This window comes from Lactuca saligna, chromosome 1, assembly GCF_052625555.1.
Source record: "Lactuca saligna cultivar CGN05327 chromosome 1, ASM5262555v1, whole genome shotgun sequence".
Lineage (NCBI taxonomy): Eukaryota > Viridiplantae > Streptophyta > Magnoliopsida > Asterales > Asteraceae > Lactuca > Lactuca saligna.
The window spans coordinates 32,870,516-32,891,203 of record NC_136417.1 but is presented as its reverse complement, the minus strand read 5'-3'; the positions used below and the strand labels follow the sequence as shown (position 1 = coordinate 32,891,203).

The 20,688-nt window shown below is 32.1% G+C and overlaps 2 protein-coding genes across 2 annotated transcripts; one reads left to right on the top strand and one right to left on the bottom strand.

Moving 5' to 3' along the window:
• Positions 1-7,083: 7,083 nt before the first annotated feature.
• On the top strand, positions 7,084-9,726 carry LOC145004586 (uncharacterized). The gene has a single exon (XM_078963534.1). The coding sequence runs from the start codon at positions 7,084-7,086 to the stop codon at positions 9,724-9,726; it is 2,643 nt and encodes an 880-aa protein (XP_078819660.1).
• Positions 9,727-10,385: 659 nt separating this feature from the next.
• LOC145004576 (uncharacterized) lies at positions 10,386-14,021 on the bottom strand. Its single transcript, XM_078963523.1, has 2 exons — positions 13,649-14,021; positions 10,386-10,492 (listed from the first exon to the last, which is right to left on the bottom strand). Exons 1-2 carry the CDS (start codon positions 14,019-14,021, stop codon positions 10,386-10,388), a joined length of 480 nt encoding a protein of 159 aa, XP_078819649.1.
• Between the last annotated feature and the right edge of the window lie 6,667 nt (positions 14,022-20,688).

Sequence of the window (20,688 nt, the reverse complement as noted above, 5' to 3'; positions counted from 1 at the left end):
TTTTTTTGGGACCATATTTTTGGATGTTTCAACATTATTAAGGGTTGTTATATGATGGAGTCATACAAATTATTAGGAAATGATCATTGTTCGAGATTGTTATGTGATAGAGTCATATAAATTTAGGTTCAAATGGAGTATATATGACTTTACCCTTGGTAATGATTTTCTTAATAATTATCATACGGTTATGTCATTGTGTGTTTAAGATGTTAGTTGTAAATTAATAAGAGTTATTAAGGATTGTTGCTACTTGGTTATATATATATATATATATATATATATATATATATATATATATATATATATATATATATATATATATATATATGAATAATTTTTGTTGGAGATTTATGATGACACTAGACTATTTTATCCCTAATTATCTTTTTTTTCCTGTTGTTGTCTAGAAGGTGGGTGATGAGGTATTGTTTCTATAATCACATAAGTTAGTTATTGACATGTTGCAGCTTACACTTAAACACTTGTATAACTCATGTTGTTAGATGGTGGTATTTCATATGGTTGTTTTTTTAAAAGGCATGAGCACTTTTTGGAGTTTTAGACATAGATGCTTAAAGCTTAATATTGGCATAAGGTTGATATTTGTGAGTGTTATATGACACGTTTTTTTGTAAGAACTTCAAATTTAGATACATTTTAATTTGGATGAATAATTGACCAAAAAGATAATTTGGTCATTTTGAAGAATTTCATGAATTAAGAAGATATAATTTCATGAAATCATTAGAGATAAGTCTAATTCACATTTATAAGATGAGATAAGTGATTTCAAAAGAATAAATGCAAGAGATCATGCATTTAGGCCATAAAGGGTAAGATGGGAATTTTATGCTTTTGGGCCAATTTTATGACTTAGTACATTAAGTCCCATAAGTAGTCAGTCCGAAGTGACTTAATGGAGCTGTAGAGCTCATCCCCGTCTCCGTGTGGATATAAAGATCATAAAAAACGGGTTTAAAACGAAGAAGATATAGTGTTAGAAGATTGGAAGAAAATTGTCCTGAAGTTGCAATGAAATCAGCCAAGGAGGGCAGACAGTTGTAGAGCTCATCCCCGTCTCCGTGTGGATATAAAGATCATAAAAAACGGGTTTAAAACGAAGAAGATATAGTGTTAGAAGATTGGAAGAAAATTGTCCTGAAGTTGCAATGAAATCAGCCAAGGAGGTGCTAACGTGCAACCACCACAGTACGGTGAGTGTCTTACTACGGTGTGGTTTCTAGAACGGTAAAATGGACGAGAGTTTGTCGTAAATTGAGGGTGATGTATTTTGCAACGCAGCATGGTAGTGAAAGTATGATGTTATATGAGAAAGGCACCGCGACTCGGTTAAAGGGAGACTTTAGCCTAATAGTGTGTACCATGGTGCGTTGTCAAAAAACTTCTTTTATACACCCACTTTAGAAAATACAACAACACCCATGTTGGTGAACGTCAAGAACAATATAGTATGATGAATTTTATCAAAGACATTGTGTGCAGTTTTTCAAACTCCACCTCAACCCAAACTTTCTTTGTAGAGAGAACCCTTTTTCGATCCACAAACCCAAAACCAAAGGAAAAAAAATAAAATTGAACATGTCTTTGTTACCCGTTCTGAATAAAAAAATCCCTAGAAAACACATACACAAAAGTTGTATGGTTTCATGTACCTTTACCTTAATCAAAATTTCCTTATGAAAACTCAAGTGGGTCGTCATCCAATGTAGAACTTCACCCCTTGTTATATTTCTAGAAGAAACGTGGTTGATAGTTCTTCAAATTGCCATCTTTGATTGAAAACCCTCTTTTCAAGACTCTGACACCAATCTGTTGTGCTAATTAATATCGTTGATTGTGTTTGTGAAAGAAAATTAGATGAAAATGAGTAAGAAATCGATGAATAAAAATTGGCACTTATTTTCTTTGTGATAAAACCGTATAGACCATAGCAATTGAAAGAAACAAACAGGTGAGTGAAAATTTCATCCTGGAACTCTTTGTGAGGGCAGACAGAATGTCTGCGGTCTGAAGGCAGGAGGCGGCGGTACCACCAAGGTGGCGATTCTGAGTAAGAAATGGTACCGTTTGAATGGTGTTTTGTGGGCTCTTTCTCTCTTTCTGTGTGTGTGTGTGTGTGTGTTTCTTTACTTTTATCATATATTGTTTTATATGTTGTTAATTGAATGAGTTGAAAAAGATATCATTTTCATATGTTATAAATATATATAATACTAAAAAAAAAAAAAAAAAAAAAAAAAAAAAAAAAAAAAAAAAAACTAAACTGATTTGGGATTTATATGATAATAAGTTGAATGTGTTGGAAGAAATCCACCAACTCTCTAAATGATCAAAATCAAAATTGATTTTGACTTTTCTCTTTTTTATCAAATATTCTTGGGATATTTCCACAAAAGTTCCGATATTTTGGATAATTTTTTAATAAAATCCTAAATTTTATTTTTGAATAAAAAAGTCCTGATTTTTTCACATTTTGAATAGAAAAGCCTAAGAAACCGGCTAATATATTCACTTTAGCCCTTTTTGACGTGTTCAGCAGGTCATGAAACCAAATTGTTAATTTTTCGAAAATAAAGGGACTTTTTCGCAGATTTAGTCAAAAATTTTATATAATGTATAAACATATTTTTTTACATATCTATATCAATTTTTACGTATTTGTGTATTTTTTATATTTTTATATGTATATATTTACATATTTTTATGTATTTTAAATGTATAAACGTATATTTTACTTATTATATGTATTTTAAACCATTTTACATATTTTTTATGTATTTTTATGTGTAATTTTTTATGTATTATGTATTTATATGTATTATGTATTTTTATGTATTTATGTATTTTTTTAAAGTTTTTTATATAGATGTTTTTGTATTTTAAATGTATTAAAGTATTTTTTACATATTTACATCTATTTTTATGTATTTTACATAATTTTTATGTATTACAGATTTATGTATTCTTTTAAATGTTTTATATAGATGTTTTTGTATATTTATGTATTTTAAATATATAGATGTATTGTTTTACGTATTTCTTTTAAACTATTTTACATATTTTTTGTGTTTTTTATGTATTATGTGTTTATTTGTATATTTGCTTATTTATGTATTCTTTTAGTTTTCTTATACAGATGTTTATGTATTTTTATGTATATTAAATGTTTATGTATTTTTATGTATATTAAATGTTTAATTGTATTATTTTTACGTGTTTATATATTTTTTACGTAAAAATAATACACTTTAACATTTAATGTACATAAAAATACATAAGCATCTATATAAGAAAACTAAAAAAATACATAAATACGTAAAAATATATATAAATACATAATACATAAAAAAACACAAAAAACACACAAAAAAATATATATGTAAAGTACTTAAAAAATACATATAAATACGTGAAACAATACGTTTATACATTTAAAATAGATAAATATACAAAAACATCTATATAAAAAAACTTTATATATATATATATATATATATATATATATATATATATATATATATATATATATATATATACATAATACATAAAAGATATGTAAAATACTTAAAAATAGATATAAATACATAAAAAAAATACGTTTATACACTTAAAATACATAAACATCTATATAAAAAAGATTTAAAAAATACATAAATACGTAAAAATATATAAAAATACATATAAATACATAATATATAAAAAATAACACATAAAAATACATAAAAAATATGTAAAATGGTTAAAAATACATATAAATAAGTAAAAAAAAAATACGTTTATACATTTAAAATACATAAAAATACGTAAATATATACTTATAAAAATATAAAAAATACAAAAAATACTTAAAAATAGATATAGATATGTAAAAAAATATGTTTATACATTATATAAAAATTTTGACGAAATCTGCAAAAAAATCCCTTTATTTTCGAAAAATTAACAGTTTGGTCTCATGACCTGCTGAACAGGTCAAAAAGGACTAAAGTGAATAAATTAGCCGGGTTCTTGGGCTTTTCTATTCAAAATGTGAAAAAATCAGGATTTTTTTATTCAAAAAATAAAATTTAAGATTTTATTAAAAATTTGCTCAAAATATTGGAACTTTTTGGAGATATCCCGATATTCTTATATTTCATTTAAAAGGCTTTTGACTCAATTTTTATGTTAGCTACACTTACAAATTGGTTAACTGTTTAATTTTAATTATGATTGATGTGGTGAGACTAAGGAATTAAAAAAATTTTATTTTTAAATAAGTAGTCATATAAAAGTATGCCCTCACAAAAATTAATCTCATTTAAAAACTTGACAATACTAAAGGGAATTAAATTTAGAAATGTGTAGGATGGTGACATCCATAGTATCTTCATTCTAATAATGAACAGTGGAAAACACAAAAGTAATAAGAATCCAGATTCTAAAATAGAACAAGGGAGAAAAAGAGGATGGTGGGCGTATTTTTGTCTAAAGATATCCGTAAACAGTGCCTGCAAGGTTGCAACAATTCAAGTTATATAATTGTAAATTTATAATAAAGACACTAAAGTAATATATATATATATATATATATATATATATATATATATATATATATATATATATATATATATATATATATATTATAACCCGTGGGAACCACGGGTGCGAAATTAATTTTATTTTCATACTAAAATATCGTAATTATTAATCAAATCATAGAATTAAATTATTAATAAATACTTTTTTTGTGTAGCTATGTAAAATTAAAATCATTGACTCAAATAAGTATGTGAAATTAATTTTTAATATATGTTATATAGTTTAACCCCAATAAGTGAAGTAAATTAAAATTGGTAAATAAATCAAAAATTTAAGTTGTTAAAATAAACCTATATTATAAAAAATAAGAAAAGTAAATTAAAATTGGTAAATAAATCAAAATTTTAAGTTGTTAAAATAAACGTATATTATAAAAAATAAGAAATTATAAAAGAAAAATTAACAAAATCTTATTAATCATAAGAAGAAAACATGTTATGAGGAATAAAATTTTACAAACAACTTACAAATTTCTAAAAACTTCTTTATAAACAACATTAGAAGTTTTATTTGTAAGTTTATCATCCTTATCTAAAATTAACAATTTTAATCCTTCTTTACTTTGAACTCTAGATAGGGCAACATATAATTAACCATGTATAAAAACCGGATCTTTAAAAAACAAACCAACCTTAGGTAACGACTGTTAGGTGCTATTTGTGCACCTTTTTGCACACCTTTTAGTCCCATTTTATGCATATATTTAGCAAAATTGTTCTTCTTTTTCCTTGCATTTTATCATATTCATTTTAGTCTCTAGAACAACCTTATTTGCACACTTTTATATCTTTTTCAGGTAAATCGGAGGTTGGAACGCGCTTTGGGAAGTGTCGGGAAGCATTGGTGGAGATTTCGGGACGATCCGGCGAAGAACTAAAAAGTTGGAAAAATCAAATTTGGAATTGGAGTCAGAGAGGTACACGGGGCGTGTTGAATTTACACTGAAAAGTGGGCACGGGGCGTGTTTGACCAAAATGGGAGCTGTTGACCATGCTGAACACGACCCGTGTCAGTTTAGTGCAAATCAACACGGGGCGTGTTGACGAACACGACCCGTGTCAGTTTAGCCTATTTTAACACGGGCCGTGTTCGGCCCAGAAACCAATTTTTGGCAGTTTTTCCTATCTTTCATATTACGGGTTAAGGGTCATTTTGAGAAGGGGAGAACAGACCAGAGCACCATTGGAGGAGGATTTTCAAAGGTTTTTGCAAGGGTTTGATTAGCAATCATTTGGAAACATTATTTCTAGTATTTGTAAGTTGTAATTGCACTTTAATTCCATCTTTTATCTTGTGATCTTGTTCTAGCCATGTGTGGCTAGAACCCTAATTTCTCCAATTTCATGTTTTGACTTCTTGGTAGTGACTTCATTCATATGACATGATGTTTTTTCTTAATTTCTATTTAATGAATTTGATTTTGCTTCAATCGAATGTTTGATTCTAATTATGATTCTTATTGGCCATTTGATTAGGGTTAGGTCATTCAAGTTATCTCTTTTACAAAATCCGTAATTGTTTTGTGAAATTGAACAAGTAACAAGCATTAAATTAATCTCTATTGAATGAATTTAGTGTAAATCTTATTCATACACTTTTACACTCCCGAGCTTATGAGGAGTATTGGGTGTTGTTGGGAACATTCACATAAAGCTTCATGCAATCTTATAATCTAATCCTAAGAGCTTGTTTAGATTAGGTTAATAAGGTTAGGATTAATCAAAGAGCTTGTTTTGGTTAATTAATATGGTGAATGGGAAGTGTTAGAGCTTATTAGCACTTTCAAGTACCAACTTAAATAGAATTGAACGAATATTGTGTCATCTTGGAGTCACATTGCTAAATTGTCATACATGGGGTTGGAGTCCTCACAAATTCTGAACTTAATTCACGCACTTAATTGACTGCTTATGTTTTTTTTAATTATTTGTTAAATCATTACATTCTAAAACCCCCTCTCTTTTTACTATTGGTGACTATAGTACCTTGTGCAAAGAGGTATAGACTAATTGTCCTGTGTCTCTGTGGATCGACCCTGCTTACCTTGTACTACCCTTTTAGTGCAATATAGTGGGATTATTTTGGAGTATATCGTACCCCTTATTTGTTGGGTTTGACACACCTAACAAATTGGCGCCGTTGCCGGGGACACGGTGTTACTAATTGTTTGTGCCTAGATCTTTTCGTACAGGTACGCCATTGCCAATTGATTCGGAGATAGAGAAGACTGCAAAGAAGTTAAGGAAGCAAGCCAAGCTTCGTAAGAGGCAACCGGGTTCCGGGACTTCTTAATCATCTACTCCCCCGGTCATCAACATTTGGGAGGACATACCCCTCTCAAGTGTATCCACATCAGAAACAGAAAGTCTCTCACTCTCATCACAACCATCTTCACCCAACAATACCACTTCACCTTCTTCACCTATTCATAATATCCTAAACACTTCGCCTACAGAAACATCACCCACTTCTCAAGCCATGGCAGACATCCCTGGAGGAAATCCACCTCCAAACCCACCACCCGAACAAACCCTCCGCCAATGGTCAAGACAAGAGGTGACTCAACAACCTCTTTGCATCACATACCCAGCCGCCACCAACTTGGAACTAAAATCCGGGCTTATCCATTTACTCCCAACTTTTAGAGGATTGGAGAACGAAGATCCTCACAAGTTCCTCACCGAATTCCATGTAGTATGTGTGGGTATGAAATCACACAATGTCACGGAGGACCAAATCAAGCTTAGGGCATTCCCCTTTGCGGTGCAAGACGCGGCCAAAGACTGGCTTTATGACCTCCCACCGGGGACGGTAACTACTTGGGTAGATCTTGCAAGGTTGTTTTTGGATAAGTACTTTCCCGAGATGAAAGCTTCTGCCCTACGGAGGGAAATCATTGGAATCAAGCAGCACAAGAGAGAAGCTTTTCATGCATATTGGGATCGATTCAAGAAACTTTGTGCTCGATGCCCAAAGCATGGGATTACCGAATACCAACTCCTCCAATATTTCATTGAAGGAATGACCCCAATGGAAAGAAGGCTTCTTAACTCCTCTAGTGGTGGATCTTTGCCCGATAAAACCCCAACTGAGATCCGAAATCTAATCAAGAACATGGCTGAAGATTCCAAACATTCAAGCCATGATGAAGAATGGTACACGGATGCACCTCGAGGTGTAAAAGAAGTACAAACTCCTCAGATTGAAGCTCAGTTGTCCGAGCTCACAAAAATAGTCATGATGTTGGCCAAAGACAAAGGTGTGCAGTCCACACCCCGCCCGTGCGGTATTTGCACCCAAGTGGGGCATCCAACTGATATGTGCCCACAACTCCAAGAGGAAGATTATGAAGAAGCAAAAGTCATGGGAGGTTTTCTTGGGTCTAATCAAAGGGGATATGAGCAGCCACGGGGTGATCAAAGATGGAGTAACAATCAAGGTTGGGGAGGACATCAACAGACAAATAATCAACCAAGTCAACCACATCAATACCAGCAAAGACCACCTTTTCCACCACAAAACTTCCAGCCAAGGCAGCCACAACACCCTCCTCAACAATCGGGTTCATCAAGTATGTCCTTAGAGGACATAGTAAAGAGTTTGGCAACTAGTACACAAGCTTTCCAACAAGACACAAAAGCAAGCATAACGAACTTAGAGAAACAAGTTTCACAACTTGCCACTTCTGTAAGTAAATTAGAATCTCAAGGAAAGTTACCTGCACAAACTGAAACAAACCCAAGGCACAATGTGTGTGCCATCACATTGAGAGGCGGAAAGAGCTATGATGGTCCAAAAGTGTCGGTTGATCAAAAGAAAGAAGAAATAGTGGTCGAAGAAGCAACCAAAGAAGAGAAGAAGGAAGAGAAAATAGTAAAAAAGAAGCCCTTCATCACTGAGTCTAAAGCCACACCTGCTCCATTTCCCGAAAGATTAAGGAGCACGAAGAAAGAACGTGAGGAGAGTGAGATCATGCAAATGTTCAAGAGAGTTCAAATCAACATTCCACTCCTCGAGGCCATCAAGCAGGTACCTAGATATGCAAGGTTCCTTAAGGATCTTTGTGTATCTAAAAAGAAATTAAAAGGAAATCAAGTGGTAACAGTTGGGGAGCATGTATCCGCGGTTTTGCAAAAGAGGATGCCCCCTAAGTGTAAGGATCCCGGTGTATTTACCATACCTTGCAAATTGGGGAATCTTCATGTACCTCGAGCCATGCTCGATCTAGGTGCATCCGTAAATGTCCTACCATATTCTCTCTTCAAATCAATTGGTGTAGGAACATTGAGCAAAACCGGTGTGATCATCCAACTTGCCGACCGGTCTTTGGTACACCCAAAGGGTGTACTAGAGGATGTGTTAGTGCAAGTCGATGAATTTATCTTCCCGGCTGATTTTTATGTCTTAGATATGGGAGATGATGACTCTCCAAGTTCAAGTTCCATACTTTTGGGTAGACCTTTTCTTAAAACTTCTAAAACAAAAATTGATGTCTACAATGGAACTTTAAGTATGGAATTTGACGGTGAAGTTATCAACTTTAATGTTCATGAAGAAAAAAAGGTTCCTTCTGATGTTCAATCTGTTAATTTTGTGAATATGATCCAGCCATTGGCTGAAAAGAGCTTAAAATCGACTAACAATGATTTTGTGGAGTTAGTCTTGTCACAAAAATTAGACAGGTACAAAGCCGAAGAACTTGCAAAGGAGTGCGGTACAAACGAGGAGGTGCTGGAGATTTTGAAATTCAATGATGATAAGCACGTGTGGATTGATGGAAGAGAAGTAGAGTCACCCACCACTAAAGCCAAATTCCTTCCACCGGTGGAACAAGCACAAGATTTGAGAGCAAAAACTCCACTGGGCCCTATAAAGCAAATACATGTCGAGAAGGAGAGCACTCAACCGGTCATCAACTCAAATAAATTATCAAAGAAGGAAGAGAGTGAGTTGATAACCATGCTGAACAAATACCAAAAAAGGATGGTGTGGACAATCTCTGATATAAAAGGGTTAAGTCCTTTTTGGTTTATGCGCAAAAAGAAAGCCAAAGGAAGGTTGAAGGTTCCGTTGAAGGAGGTGGCAAGAAGATTGATGTGTTGGAGAGGCCGAAATACTTAGAACGAAGCATTTGTGGGGGCAAAGTCGAGCCAACGACTTGAAACAAGGGCGGCTAACCGGGAGACAACCCGGGGGTATTTCTGTCTTTTACTTAAAAACAATTTCTATTTCTTTAAGTTTTTGGTTTTCAATGTTCCAAATGCATTCAATCATGATTTAAAATCACCAAACGGACCTAGGAATGCAAAAGTATTTCATTTCTAAGAGAGGGAATTTCAAGTTCAAAAAGTGAGGATTAGCATCCAGGGACCAACACGGGTCGTGTCCCCCTTAACCTTAATGAAACACGGGTCGTGTTAGTCCAAAAAAAGTCCCAAAATCTTCCAGAGAGCAACACGGGTCGTGTCCCATTTTGGCCTGCAAATGACACGGGTCGTGTTAGTCCAAAAAAGTCCCAAAATCTTCCAGAGAGCAACACGGGTCGTGTCCCATTTTGGCCTGCAAATGACACGGGTCGTGTTAGTCCAAAAAAGTCCCAAATTTTTCCAGAGAGCAACACGGGTCGTGTTGTTTTTGGACTTGATCCAACACGGGTCGTGTTCGTACATAACGCAGCATAAACCCCCAACACGGGGCGTGTCAATTTAGCCTGGGGAGACACGGGTCGTGTTCGCGCAGCAGTTCAGGCCCTTTTTAAAGAAAAAAATCGGGATTTGACCTCATTTATCCCCACTTTCACTTCCTAACAACCCCTCTCTCCCAACAAAAACCTTAGGTCCGATTTTCATCAAATACCTTTCAATTTCTTCAAGATTTTGACTTTCATCTACAAAAAGGTTTGATTTTCATCATCTACACTTCATCTTCTCCATCTTAAACACCATTTTCTTGCATTTTAATGGTGGATTTGGGGGTTTTGATAAACCCTAGATCCGAAAATTCTCACTTGATTTTGGTGTTTTAGTGTCTCAATCAAGAAAGGTCTAAGCTTGGGGAGATTGTTTCTTTTTTTCAAATTTTCTTATTTTCAAATTTTCTCTTATTTTCAAATTTTCATTCATTTGATTTTGCTTCAAAAAAAAATTAAAAAAAAATAAAAAAAAAATGTACGAGATGATGACACTCTTTACATACAATTGCTCCATGAAATGAAAAATACCGAAGCAACCGGATTGTTACCGGAAGCATAGAATCAGCTGTCATAACTAGGGGACCCAAATATCATAATTCGAGACCCTACCCTCAGATAATAAAAAAAAAATTATATTGAAACGTTTTTTGGGCGGTAATAACAGCTTTAGGATGATTTGCTTTTGAATGTTTAAAAAGAATCTTTATCGGCAACTCTGAACCCACAGAACACGGACCTATTTGTTGACACGCGTTACCCCCGCGGTAACAGAGAGCTTATGTATCAGACCCACACAGTCGAGAATGAAGGAAGGGTACAACTGTCATATCCAGTACCCCAATCTGAATTTCAAATACCAAAACGAAGAAATCTAAAGAAATTCCAAAGATGAAGATTGAAGAATCCAAATTCAAAACGAAGTACAAATCAAAGCTCAATCAAATCAAAAGCCAACTCAAGTCAAATATGGCGAATGAAGAACTGTGTGATATGATACTTGTGGCTCTCGAAAAAGTGAAAGCATAGGAGCTGAGCCCCTTCGGTGGGCTCACTGTTTCAGCGAAAGCTGATTCGCCGTGACGGGTTCTTAAGGAGGCGTCGATTCTGATTCTTGGCCATTTAGTCTTAAGGACATGAAATCCGGACTATGTTATTTTCGCCCATAAAGCTTAGTAAGGTATAAAGATTAAATAAAACTTTGGTTGGATTATTGGGTTACACCGTTTCGGGTCTTCCTCACATTGAGAGTCTGTGATATGTGGAAGGAAACAGGATGGTTGCCAAGGTATCAATGATCGAAGCCCTATTGATGTAAAGTCTGATCGTACCTTTATTTAGTTACAAAAGTACATATTTTGTGTTTGTTCTTAATTTTCTTTTCTTTTGCTTCATTTTGTTTCTCAGGTGCATTTGAACATATTTTCATGGCATTGCATTGCATGCATTCATTCTTAACCTTTAGGATCCTTCATCCCCTTTTCGTTCTAAGTTTTTCTTTTTGCCATCTAGAAATCGTCCTGTTGTCCGGTTCTTGTTCTTTCTTGAGGACAAGAAAGGTCTAAGCTTGGGGAGATTTGTTAGGTGCTATTTATGCACCTTTTTGCACACCTTTTAGTCCCATTTTATGCATATATTTAGCAAAATTGTTCTTCTTTTTCCTTGCATTTTATCATATTCATTTTAGTCTCTAGAACAACCTTATTTGCACACTTTTATATCTTTTTCAGGTAAATCGGAGGTTGGAACGCGCTTTGGGAAGTGTCGGGAAGCATTGGTGGAGATTTCGGGACGATCCGGCGAAGAACTAAAAAGTTGGAAAAATCAAATTTGGAATTGGAGTCAGAAAGGTACACGGGGCGTGTTGAATTTACACTGAAAAGTGGGCACGGGGCGTGTTTGACCAAAATGGGAGCTGTTGACCATGCTGAACACGACCCGTGTCAGTTTAGTGCAAATCAACACGGGGCGTGTTGATGAACACGACCCGTGTCAGTTTAGCCTATTTTAACACGGGCCGTGTTCGGCCCAGAAACCAATTTTTGGCAGTTTTTCCTATCTTTCATATTACGGGTTAAGGGTCATTTTGAGAAGGGGAGAACAGACCAGAGCACCATTGGAGGAGGATTTTCAAAGGTTTTTGCAAGGGTTTGATTAGCAATCATTTGGAAACATTATTTCTAGTATTTGTAAGTTGTAATTGCACTTTAATTCCATCTTTTATCTTGTGATCTTGTTCTAGCCATGTGTGGCTAGAACCCTAATTTCTCCAATTTCATGTTTTGACTTCTTGGTAGTGACTTCATTCATATGACATGATGTTTGTTCTTAATTTCTATTTAATGAATTTGATTTTGCTTCAATCGAATGTTTGATTCTAATTATGATTCTTATTGGCCATTTGATTAGGGTTAGGTCATTCAAGTTATCTCTTTTACAAAATCCGTAATTGTTTTGTGAAATTGAACAAGTAACAAGCATTAAATTAATCTTTATTGAATGAATTTAGTGTAAATCTTATTCATACACTTTTACACTCCCGAGCTTATGAGGAGTATTGGGTGTTGTTGGGAACATTCACATAAAGCTTCATGCAATCTTATAATCTAATCCTAACAGCTTGTTTAGATTAGGTTAATAAGGTTAGGATTAATCAAAGAGCTTGTTTTGGTTAATTAATATGGTGAATGGGAAGTGTTAGATCTTATTAGCACTTTCAAGTACCAACTTAAATAGAATTGAACGAATATTGTGTCATCTTGGAGTCACATTGCTAAATTGTCATACATGGGGTTGGAGTCCTCACAAATTCTGAACTTAATTCACGCACTTAATTGACTGCTTATGTTTTTTTTTAATTATTTGTTAAATCATTACATTCTAAAACCCCCTCTCTTTTTACTATTGGTGACTATAGTACCTTGTGCAAAGAGGTATAGACTAATTGTCCTGTGTCTCTGTGGATCGACCCTGCTTACCTTGTACTACCCTTTTAGTGCAATATAGTGGGATTATTTTGGAGTATATCGTACCCCTTATTTGTTGGGTTTGACACACCTAACAACGACTGTCCTTGGCTCTTGTTAATTGTCATTGCAAAACAAACAGCTAATGGAAATTGTCTTCTTTGGAATTTGAATGGGATTTTTTTTTCAGATGGTGTTAAGGTCATTCTTGGGATAAATGTCCGATTTCCAATATTACTTCCAGTTATGATAACTACCTCAATAACACGTTTGCCCAAAGATATCACTTGTAGTCTAGTGTCATTACATAAGCCATTTTTTTGATCAATGTTTCTCAGTAACATAACTGGAACCCCGACTTTCAAAACTAACTTATGATTAGGCATACCTGAGACTTTAAGACCATTTAAAACATCAGGTGAGTATAAATTGGCATCAAAGTGATCATGGACAAACTCAGATTCACATAGTTTATCTGAACTTAGATATTCAACTTCATCTCCTGGAAATAATGCAAGCAAACGATCATTTATTTTTCCGACAACTTCATTTTTTGGAGCAAGTATTGCTCTTTCTTGAAAGTATTCTGGATTGCTAGAAGCTTTAAGAATTGAAGGATATACAAACTCGATTAACGAACCTATAGGATCATCAGGATCATTAATCAGAAGATCATCCGGAATATCAATAATCGCTTCGCCATCATTAAAACCACCAAGTTTCCATTCTCCTATATCCAAAAGCCATTTTGCAAAATCCATTGTTGTTGAAAAGCAGATGTATCACTTCCAACAGTTAGCCTCATATTCTTGGTTAGTTGATAGACTTTACATTGTTGCCATAAATATGATGAACTTAATGAAGCATTAACAATGTCTTGTCTACTACCACCTGGAATAACAGGCATAATTTGTCTAAAATCTCCTCCAAAAACAATTAGGTGCTGTTTGTTTTTTCTGAGGCAAAATGTCTGCAGTCTGCGGACCACATCTGTAGACCTCTGCAGTAGAAGAGGTGGACCAAACGTCTGCAGTCTGAAAAAAGAAGACTGTTTGTTTTTTTAACATCTACGAGCTATTAAAATAAACTGAAATCTAAATAAACTGATTTTTTAAAACTTCAAAGCGAATTTTTTATATATTTTTACGACTTTATTATAAATATATAACGAATCTAGATCAACTTTTATGTATTATTATATAAAAAATAAAAATAAAAATGGTATTAATTCATATACATATTTGATAAAAACCAACAACTTTGATTGCAAAGTTATAACTAAACATTATAATTAGTAATCAAAGAATTTGATACATAAATAGATGGAAATAAACTTCGATTTTTTCAAATAAATCTATTAAAAACGTACGATAAATATTTTCTCGAGAAATTGATGATACTCTATTAAATAAAGTTTTACAAAATTTTGGCAAAAAAATATAAGAATATATTATGATTTTTTTTTTCATATTTATATAAACAACTTCAACGACTATTATTATAATAAATTTTTATTTATAAATTTGTTAAAAATATCATGTTTGTATCGTCAAATGTTTTTTTTTTAAGTTTTGTAATTTTTTTTTTCATATTGTTTATCATTAATAAAGTTGGAAAAAATATAAATTAAAAAAAAAAAAACTTAAAAAAATAAAGATATATATGTTTTTTTAAGCTAGAAGATGTCTGAAGATGTTAGAAGACTCTGGTCCACATCTGCGCCAGGAAGAGGGCGCGCAGACATTTTTAGGTCTGCAGTCTTCAAAAAAACAAACTGTCTGCGAAGACTAATATCTGCGCGTGGTCTGCGCAGCGCAGACAGAAGACGTCTCGCAGATCTGCAGACAAAAAACAAACACTACCTTAGTCTCCCTCCAAATGGCAAAGTTATATAATTGTAAATTTATAGTAAAGATACTAAAGTAATATATATATATATATATATATATATATATATATATATATATATATATATATATATATATATATATATATATATATATATATATATATATATATATATATAGTCCGGTTCCATTGATAACTCTTTTTTTAGTGAGGACTTTTACGTACATCTTAAAAAAAAAATTTTAAAAATTTAATACAAATCATAAAATCGAGCATAGTATTATATTGCAAAGAAAAAAATTAGAAAAAAAAATTTAGATCATTAAAATTGAATCATGGATCATAAAAAAAATAATTCTAAATTTTTTTCTCTAATATATAACTATGCTCGATTTTATGATTTGTATTTTTTTTTTCAATTTTTTAATGATATACTCATGAGTTCTTACTGAGAAAAGAGTATTCACATGATCTTTTATATATATATATATATATATATATATATATATATATATATATATATATATATATATATATATATATATATATATATATATATATATATATATATATATATATAGAGAGAGAGAGAGAGAGAGAGAGAGAGAGAGATTAATAACAAAAATATGTTTTTGTGTTCCTTTTGTCGCCTTTTAAACGAAACAAGACTACAAGAGTATTATTTTAGGTTATAGATATATGTTAGTGGATGCCATCACATGCCTAATATCATCCATCCAAAAACATGTTCATTATTTGTGGGCTCTTATAATATTAAGCTTCTAATTTAGGCCCATTTCTTTTGTGTTTTATTTACCCCACATCAGATTCATAATTATAAGAATAAATTATAAATTTGGTCCCTCTATTTAGATATTTATCATGTTTTGGTCTAGAATGATTTCTTTTTACAGTTTTAATCTTATTTCATGAGTTTATGACGTTTTGGTACCTGAAACCAACATTAGCTCGTATAGTTTATTAACTTTTTGTGAAATGACTACTTTATTAAACGACCATTTTGCTATAATTTTATTGTTTAGCTCTAAATAAGACATTCTTTAATGGCTCCCCTCATCTTCCTTCTACATTAATTATTATTTTTTCTTTAACTCCTTTAAGTGATGTCAACTTATAAATCTTTATAACAAGTCAATTAAGGTCGGGTAGTGCCAAGAGAGGTAGGTTGGGCAATGGCCCAGGGCCTCATAGTTATATAGAGCCTCATTTAGATTGTTATTGATATTATGTTTTAGGTCCAAATGTGAAATATCTCTCTTTTTTGCGTGCACTTTAGAAATCAAAAGGCGTCTTGAAGTTTGACTGTCAGGGAAATTGATTTATTAAGGTAATTAACTTTTTAGTTTATTCACATCTAGGTGATTATCTTTTTTTGTACACATTTAGGTAACAAACTTTTTGGAAGTGTTCACATATGACCATTATAACCTACAGTAGCACGCTTCATCCAGTCATAACCGGTCATAATGATCATATGTGAACACTCCTAAAAAGTTCGTTACCTAAATGTGTACAAAAAAAGATAGTTACCCAGATGTGAACAAACCGAAAATGTAAAAGTAAATTACACGAATTGTCCCTGTGGTTTGGGTAATTTGTGCGTTTGATACCTAACTTATTTTTTAACTCGGATGATCCCTACTGTTTATTTTTGTTGTGTGTTTGGTCTCTGTCTTACCTCAAAAGACTATGGTGCCCTTTTTAATTTATTTTTAAATTAATTTTCTTATTTATATATTTATTTTATGTATATTTAAAAAAATTAATAAACCCTACATATCTATATCTCCTCACTTTAATCCTGAAACCACATTTGAAAATTTTAAGTTGGGTCCCACCAGTCACTTTCTCATCTCTCATCCTCGTCAACTTTCATTTTCTTTCATCTTTAATGACATTGATGTATTCACTATCCCTTATTTTTTCGGTCTTTCAACTCTGGCGAACCAACACCACAACCTTGTTATTGGGTTGCAGTGATGGAAAATTCAATTGAGAGACAGTGGGTTGTGGTTTTAGGTTTAAGGTGAGGAGATACAGATATGTGGTTTCAGGTTTAAAGTGAGGAGATACAGATATGCAGGTCTATTAATTTTTTTAAATATATAAAAAATAAATACATAAATAAGAAAATTAATTAAAAACTAAATTAAAAAGGACACAATAGTCTTTTGAGGTAAGATAGATACCAAACACACAGTAAAAATAAACAGTATGGATTATCCGAGTTAAAAAAAAAAAAGTTAAGTACTAAACACATAAATTATCCAAACCACAAGGATCATTCGTGTAATTTACTTTTACCTTTTCAGTTTGTTCACATCTGGGTAACTATATTTTTTTGTACATATCTAGGTAATGAACTTTTTAGAAGTGTTCACATATGACCATTATGACCGGCTATAACCGGATATAACCTGCTACAGCAAGTCATAATGATCATATATGAACACTTCCAAAAAATTCATTACCTAGATGTGTACAAAAAAAAGATAGTTACCCAGATGTGAACAAAACCAAAAAGTTAATTACCTTCATAAGTCCATTTCCCTTTGACTGTCTAACACTTTGTTTTTTAAGAAGCATAAACAATCGAAGGTCTCAAGTCTCCTCATAACTTACGACTTCAACTTTACTCAAAAGTTATTTATGGTTTTCAAATAAGCAGGAAATAGCTACAGCCCCAAAGCAGTAATATTAAAGTTGGTTTTTAATAAACATGTGATATTGTTTTACTTTTATCTGCTTGTTAATTGATCAATTTCTTAACTGGACTGTTTGCTCAACAAAATTAGTATCGTCAATAATTTCGAAGATTATTATAAGGAAATTATTATTGATTTCTTAATACTGCCAAAGTTGTCGAGGTAATGCAATTCTCTTTGCTTGTTTTTTTCAATTAGTTTATTCTTTCTTTCGAATTTCCAATTGTTCTTTGTTTTCACGAGATATGCATTGCAAAAACCCTAATCTTGCAAATTTGATCCAAGTTCAGAGGTTTTGAACTGGGTTATTTTTGTTATTTGTTGAGGATAGTTCGTTATGGATTAAGGTGATTTCTGAGTTGTATAGTTATCACCGGGGTGACATTTTTCCAAATTCTAGGAATTGTAACTCGGGGGTTTGGTCTCTGATTGTTGGTTCTATAAATATAATCCACGAAAGAGGTGTTATTCATCATTCTTTATACGGAAAAGAGTTGGGGACGAGAGAGCTACACGATTTTGGGATGATCTTTGGATAAGTGATATGTTGGTAAAAGAGAGGTTTCATCAGATATATCATCGTGAACAATATCAATATTACTCTATTGTTGATAGATGGTTTTATGGGTGGTCATGGTCTTGGAACCTACCAATCCATGGTGGTGCTTTGTAGCGACAATATGACAAGCTTCTCACACTTTTTGGTAATTTTCGAATTGTCGTCTAAGCAGGATTCCTAGAGATAGGAGGTTGATGGAGTCATTGGGTTCACATTGTATGACATTCTCTTGATAATTGATAATAGTTGTCTCTCGAATGCTTCTTATTTTACGAGATGGGATTGATGTTTGCCTAGGAAGGTTAATATTTTCATATGGCAGACTCATATTGATTACCTTCCCACAAGGTGGAATCTAAGTCATAAGGCTTGGATTTTCTTTCTTTGATGTGCACGTTGTGTGCCCGACATGTTAACAAACAGACCATATATTTATTGTTTGTGATGTAATGAATTCTATCTGGCAAAAGGTTTTTAGGTGGGTCGACTTGGTGCTGCTACGATGGGACACATTGCGGGACATGTTTGATTATCTAGATGCGCTTTCGCTTTCAAACAATAGGAAAGAGGCTTTGGACTCGATTATAATAAAAGTTTTTTTTGGGTGATATGGTGATTTAGAAATCGGGTGTTGTTTATAGATTTTATTTTTGATGATGTATTTGATTTCTCATATAATTGGTTTGTTCATAGAAACAATAAGGTTAAAGCTAGTTGAGTTTCTTGGATTCAAAACTCACTTCTAACTATTTCTTTGTAATTTGCTAACCTTTTGCTAGTGTCGTGTTCAATAAAATTGAGTTGTTAAAAAAATACGTTTTGCATTTTTCACTTTTGTAATCGCCCTTGCAATTGATAATTGGAAGTAAAAGAAGCAAAACAATATTCACAATTGGACTTATAGGGTTGAAATATTAATCTCAAAAGTGAACTCATATGATCTATACAAAATCCAGTAATTTGTTGATTACTTAACCAATTGTGTTTTTAAACACAATCTAAAGTTGTGTTTTGAAATGTTTTTTAAAATGACTTAGTGAATTTTTCAAAAACCAATAAATTAAAAAAATTGTTTTGCTTCTTCAAAATTGTTTTTTCAATTGGCTTTTTGGCCACACAGAATAATGAGCTTTTAAAAAGCTAGTAATTCATGATTTTTTTAAAAAGTAAATAAGAATTTTTCCAGCCCTTTTAAAGTTAAAAAGCACTCCCAAACACCCCTAACATTAATAAATTAAAACAAATAATGAAATTATAAATAAATATATTACATTTTTTACTTAAGAATGCTTATTTATGTTGTTTCTTCATTTCTGGTAGACTGGTACTATGAAGAATACTTTTCTCTTGATGTATGCTTAAAGGCATGTTTAAATTATAAAATTTACGCAAAAACATATATTTAAAGCAAATTTTTATAGCTTTTTCAAGGTTCTATATAATATCGACTATTTATCGTATTCATTGAAAACATTGCAAAAAAGGGATTTAAAATTCTGTATGAATTTCTTTTGGTGGGGGCATAATCTGATTATTTTGAAAGATTGTAATAATAGAAATGGCAATGATGGGACTCGAAACAAAACATGCAACATGCCTTTTGTTTTTATAAGAGACTAGAAGTAGAATCTTTTACTACTGACATTAGATTGATAAATGTGGTGTAAAATTACATACTTTTTTGAATGTGGTAATGATGCTTGAATTCATCACAGGGTATATTCGTCATTTTCGTTTGAAATATATTGCCATTTCACTGACATCAAAATAAAAGGACAAAAAACATGTACATATGAATATCTTGCAAATTAAAGAAAATAATAAAAATAATATTAAAATATACAAGTAATAAATATAAACGCATATTTTTTGTAGTTTACAAAAATATTAATAGTAGTCAAATAAAAATATATCGAACAATTTAAATAATACACAAAGTTATCAGTTATCAGTTATGGGTTATTTAAAAAAAAAAAAAACTAACAATTTGATCCCATTTTAGATAACATTCAAAAATAATAATTTACAATCTAAACCTAAAGTTTGATTTAATTTTCAGCTTGTGCTGTATAGGTTTCTATATAGTGAAAAAGTCTCTTCCAAAATATGATTAAAATGTTGGGATAATGATTTAAGAGTGTAATGTATTTTTTGATTTGTACATATTTGTTCATTAAGTTTATTTTTATCCACATTTACCCCTTCAACTTGTTAAACTGTATATATTCAGTTCTTATGACCGACTATTCCAGGTTAGCCTATAAAAATATCTTAATAGGGTAATATATTTCTCAC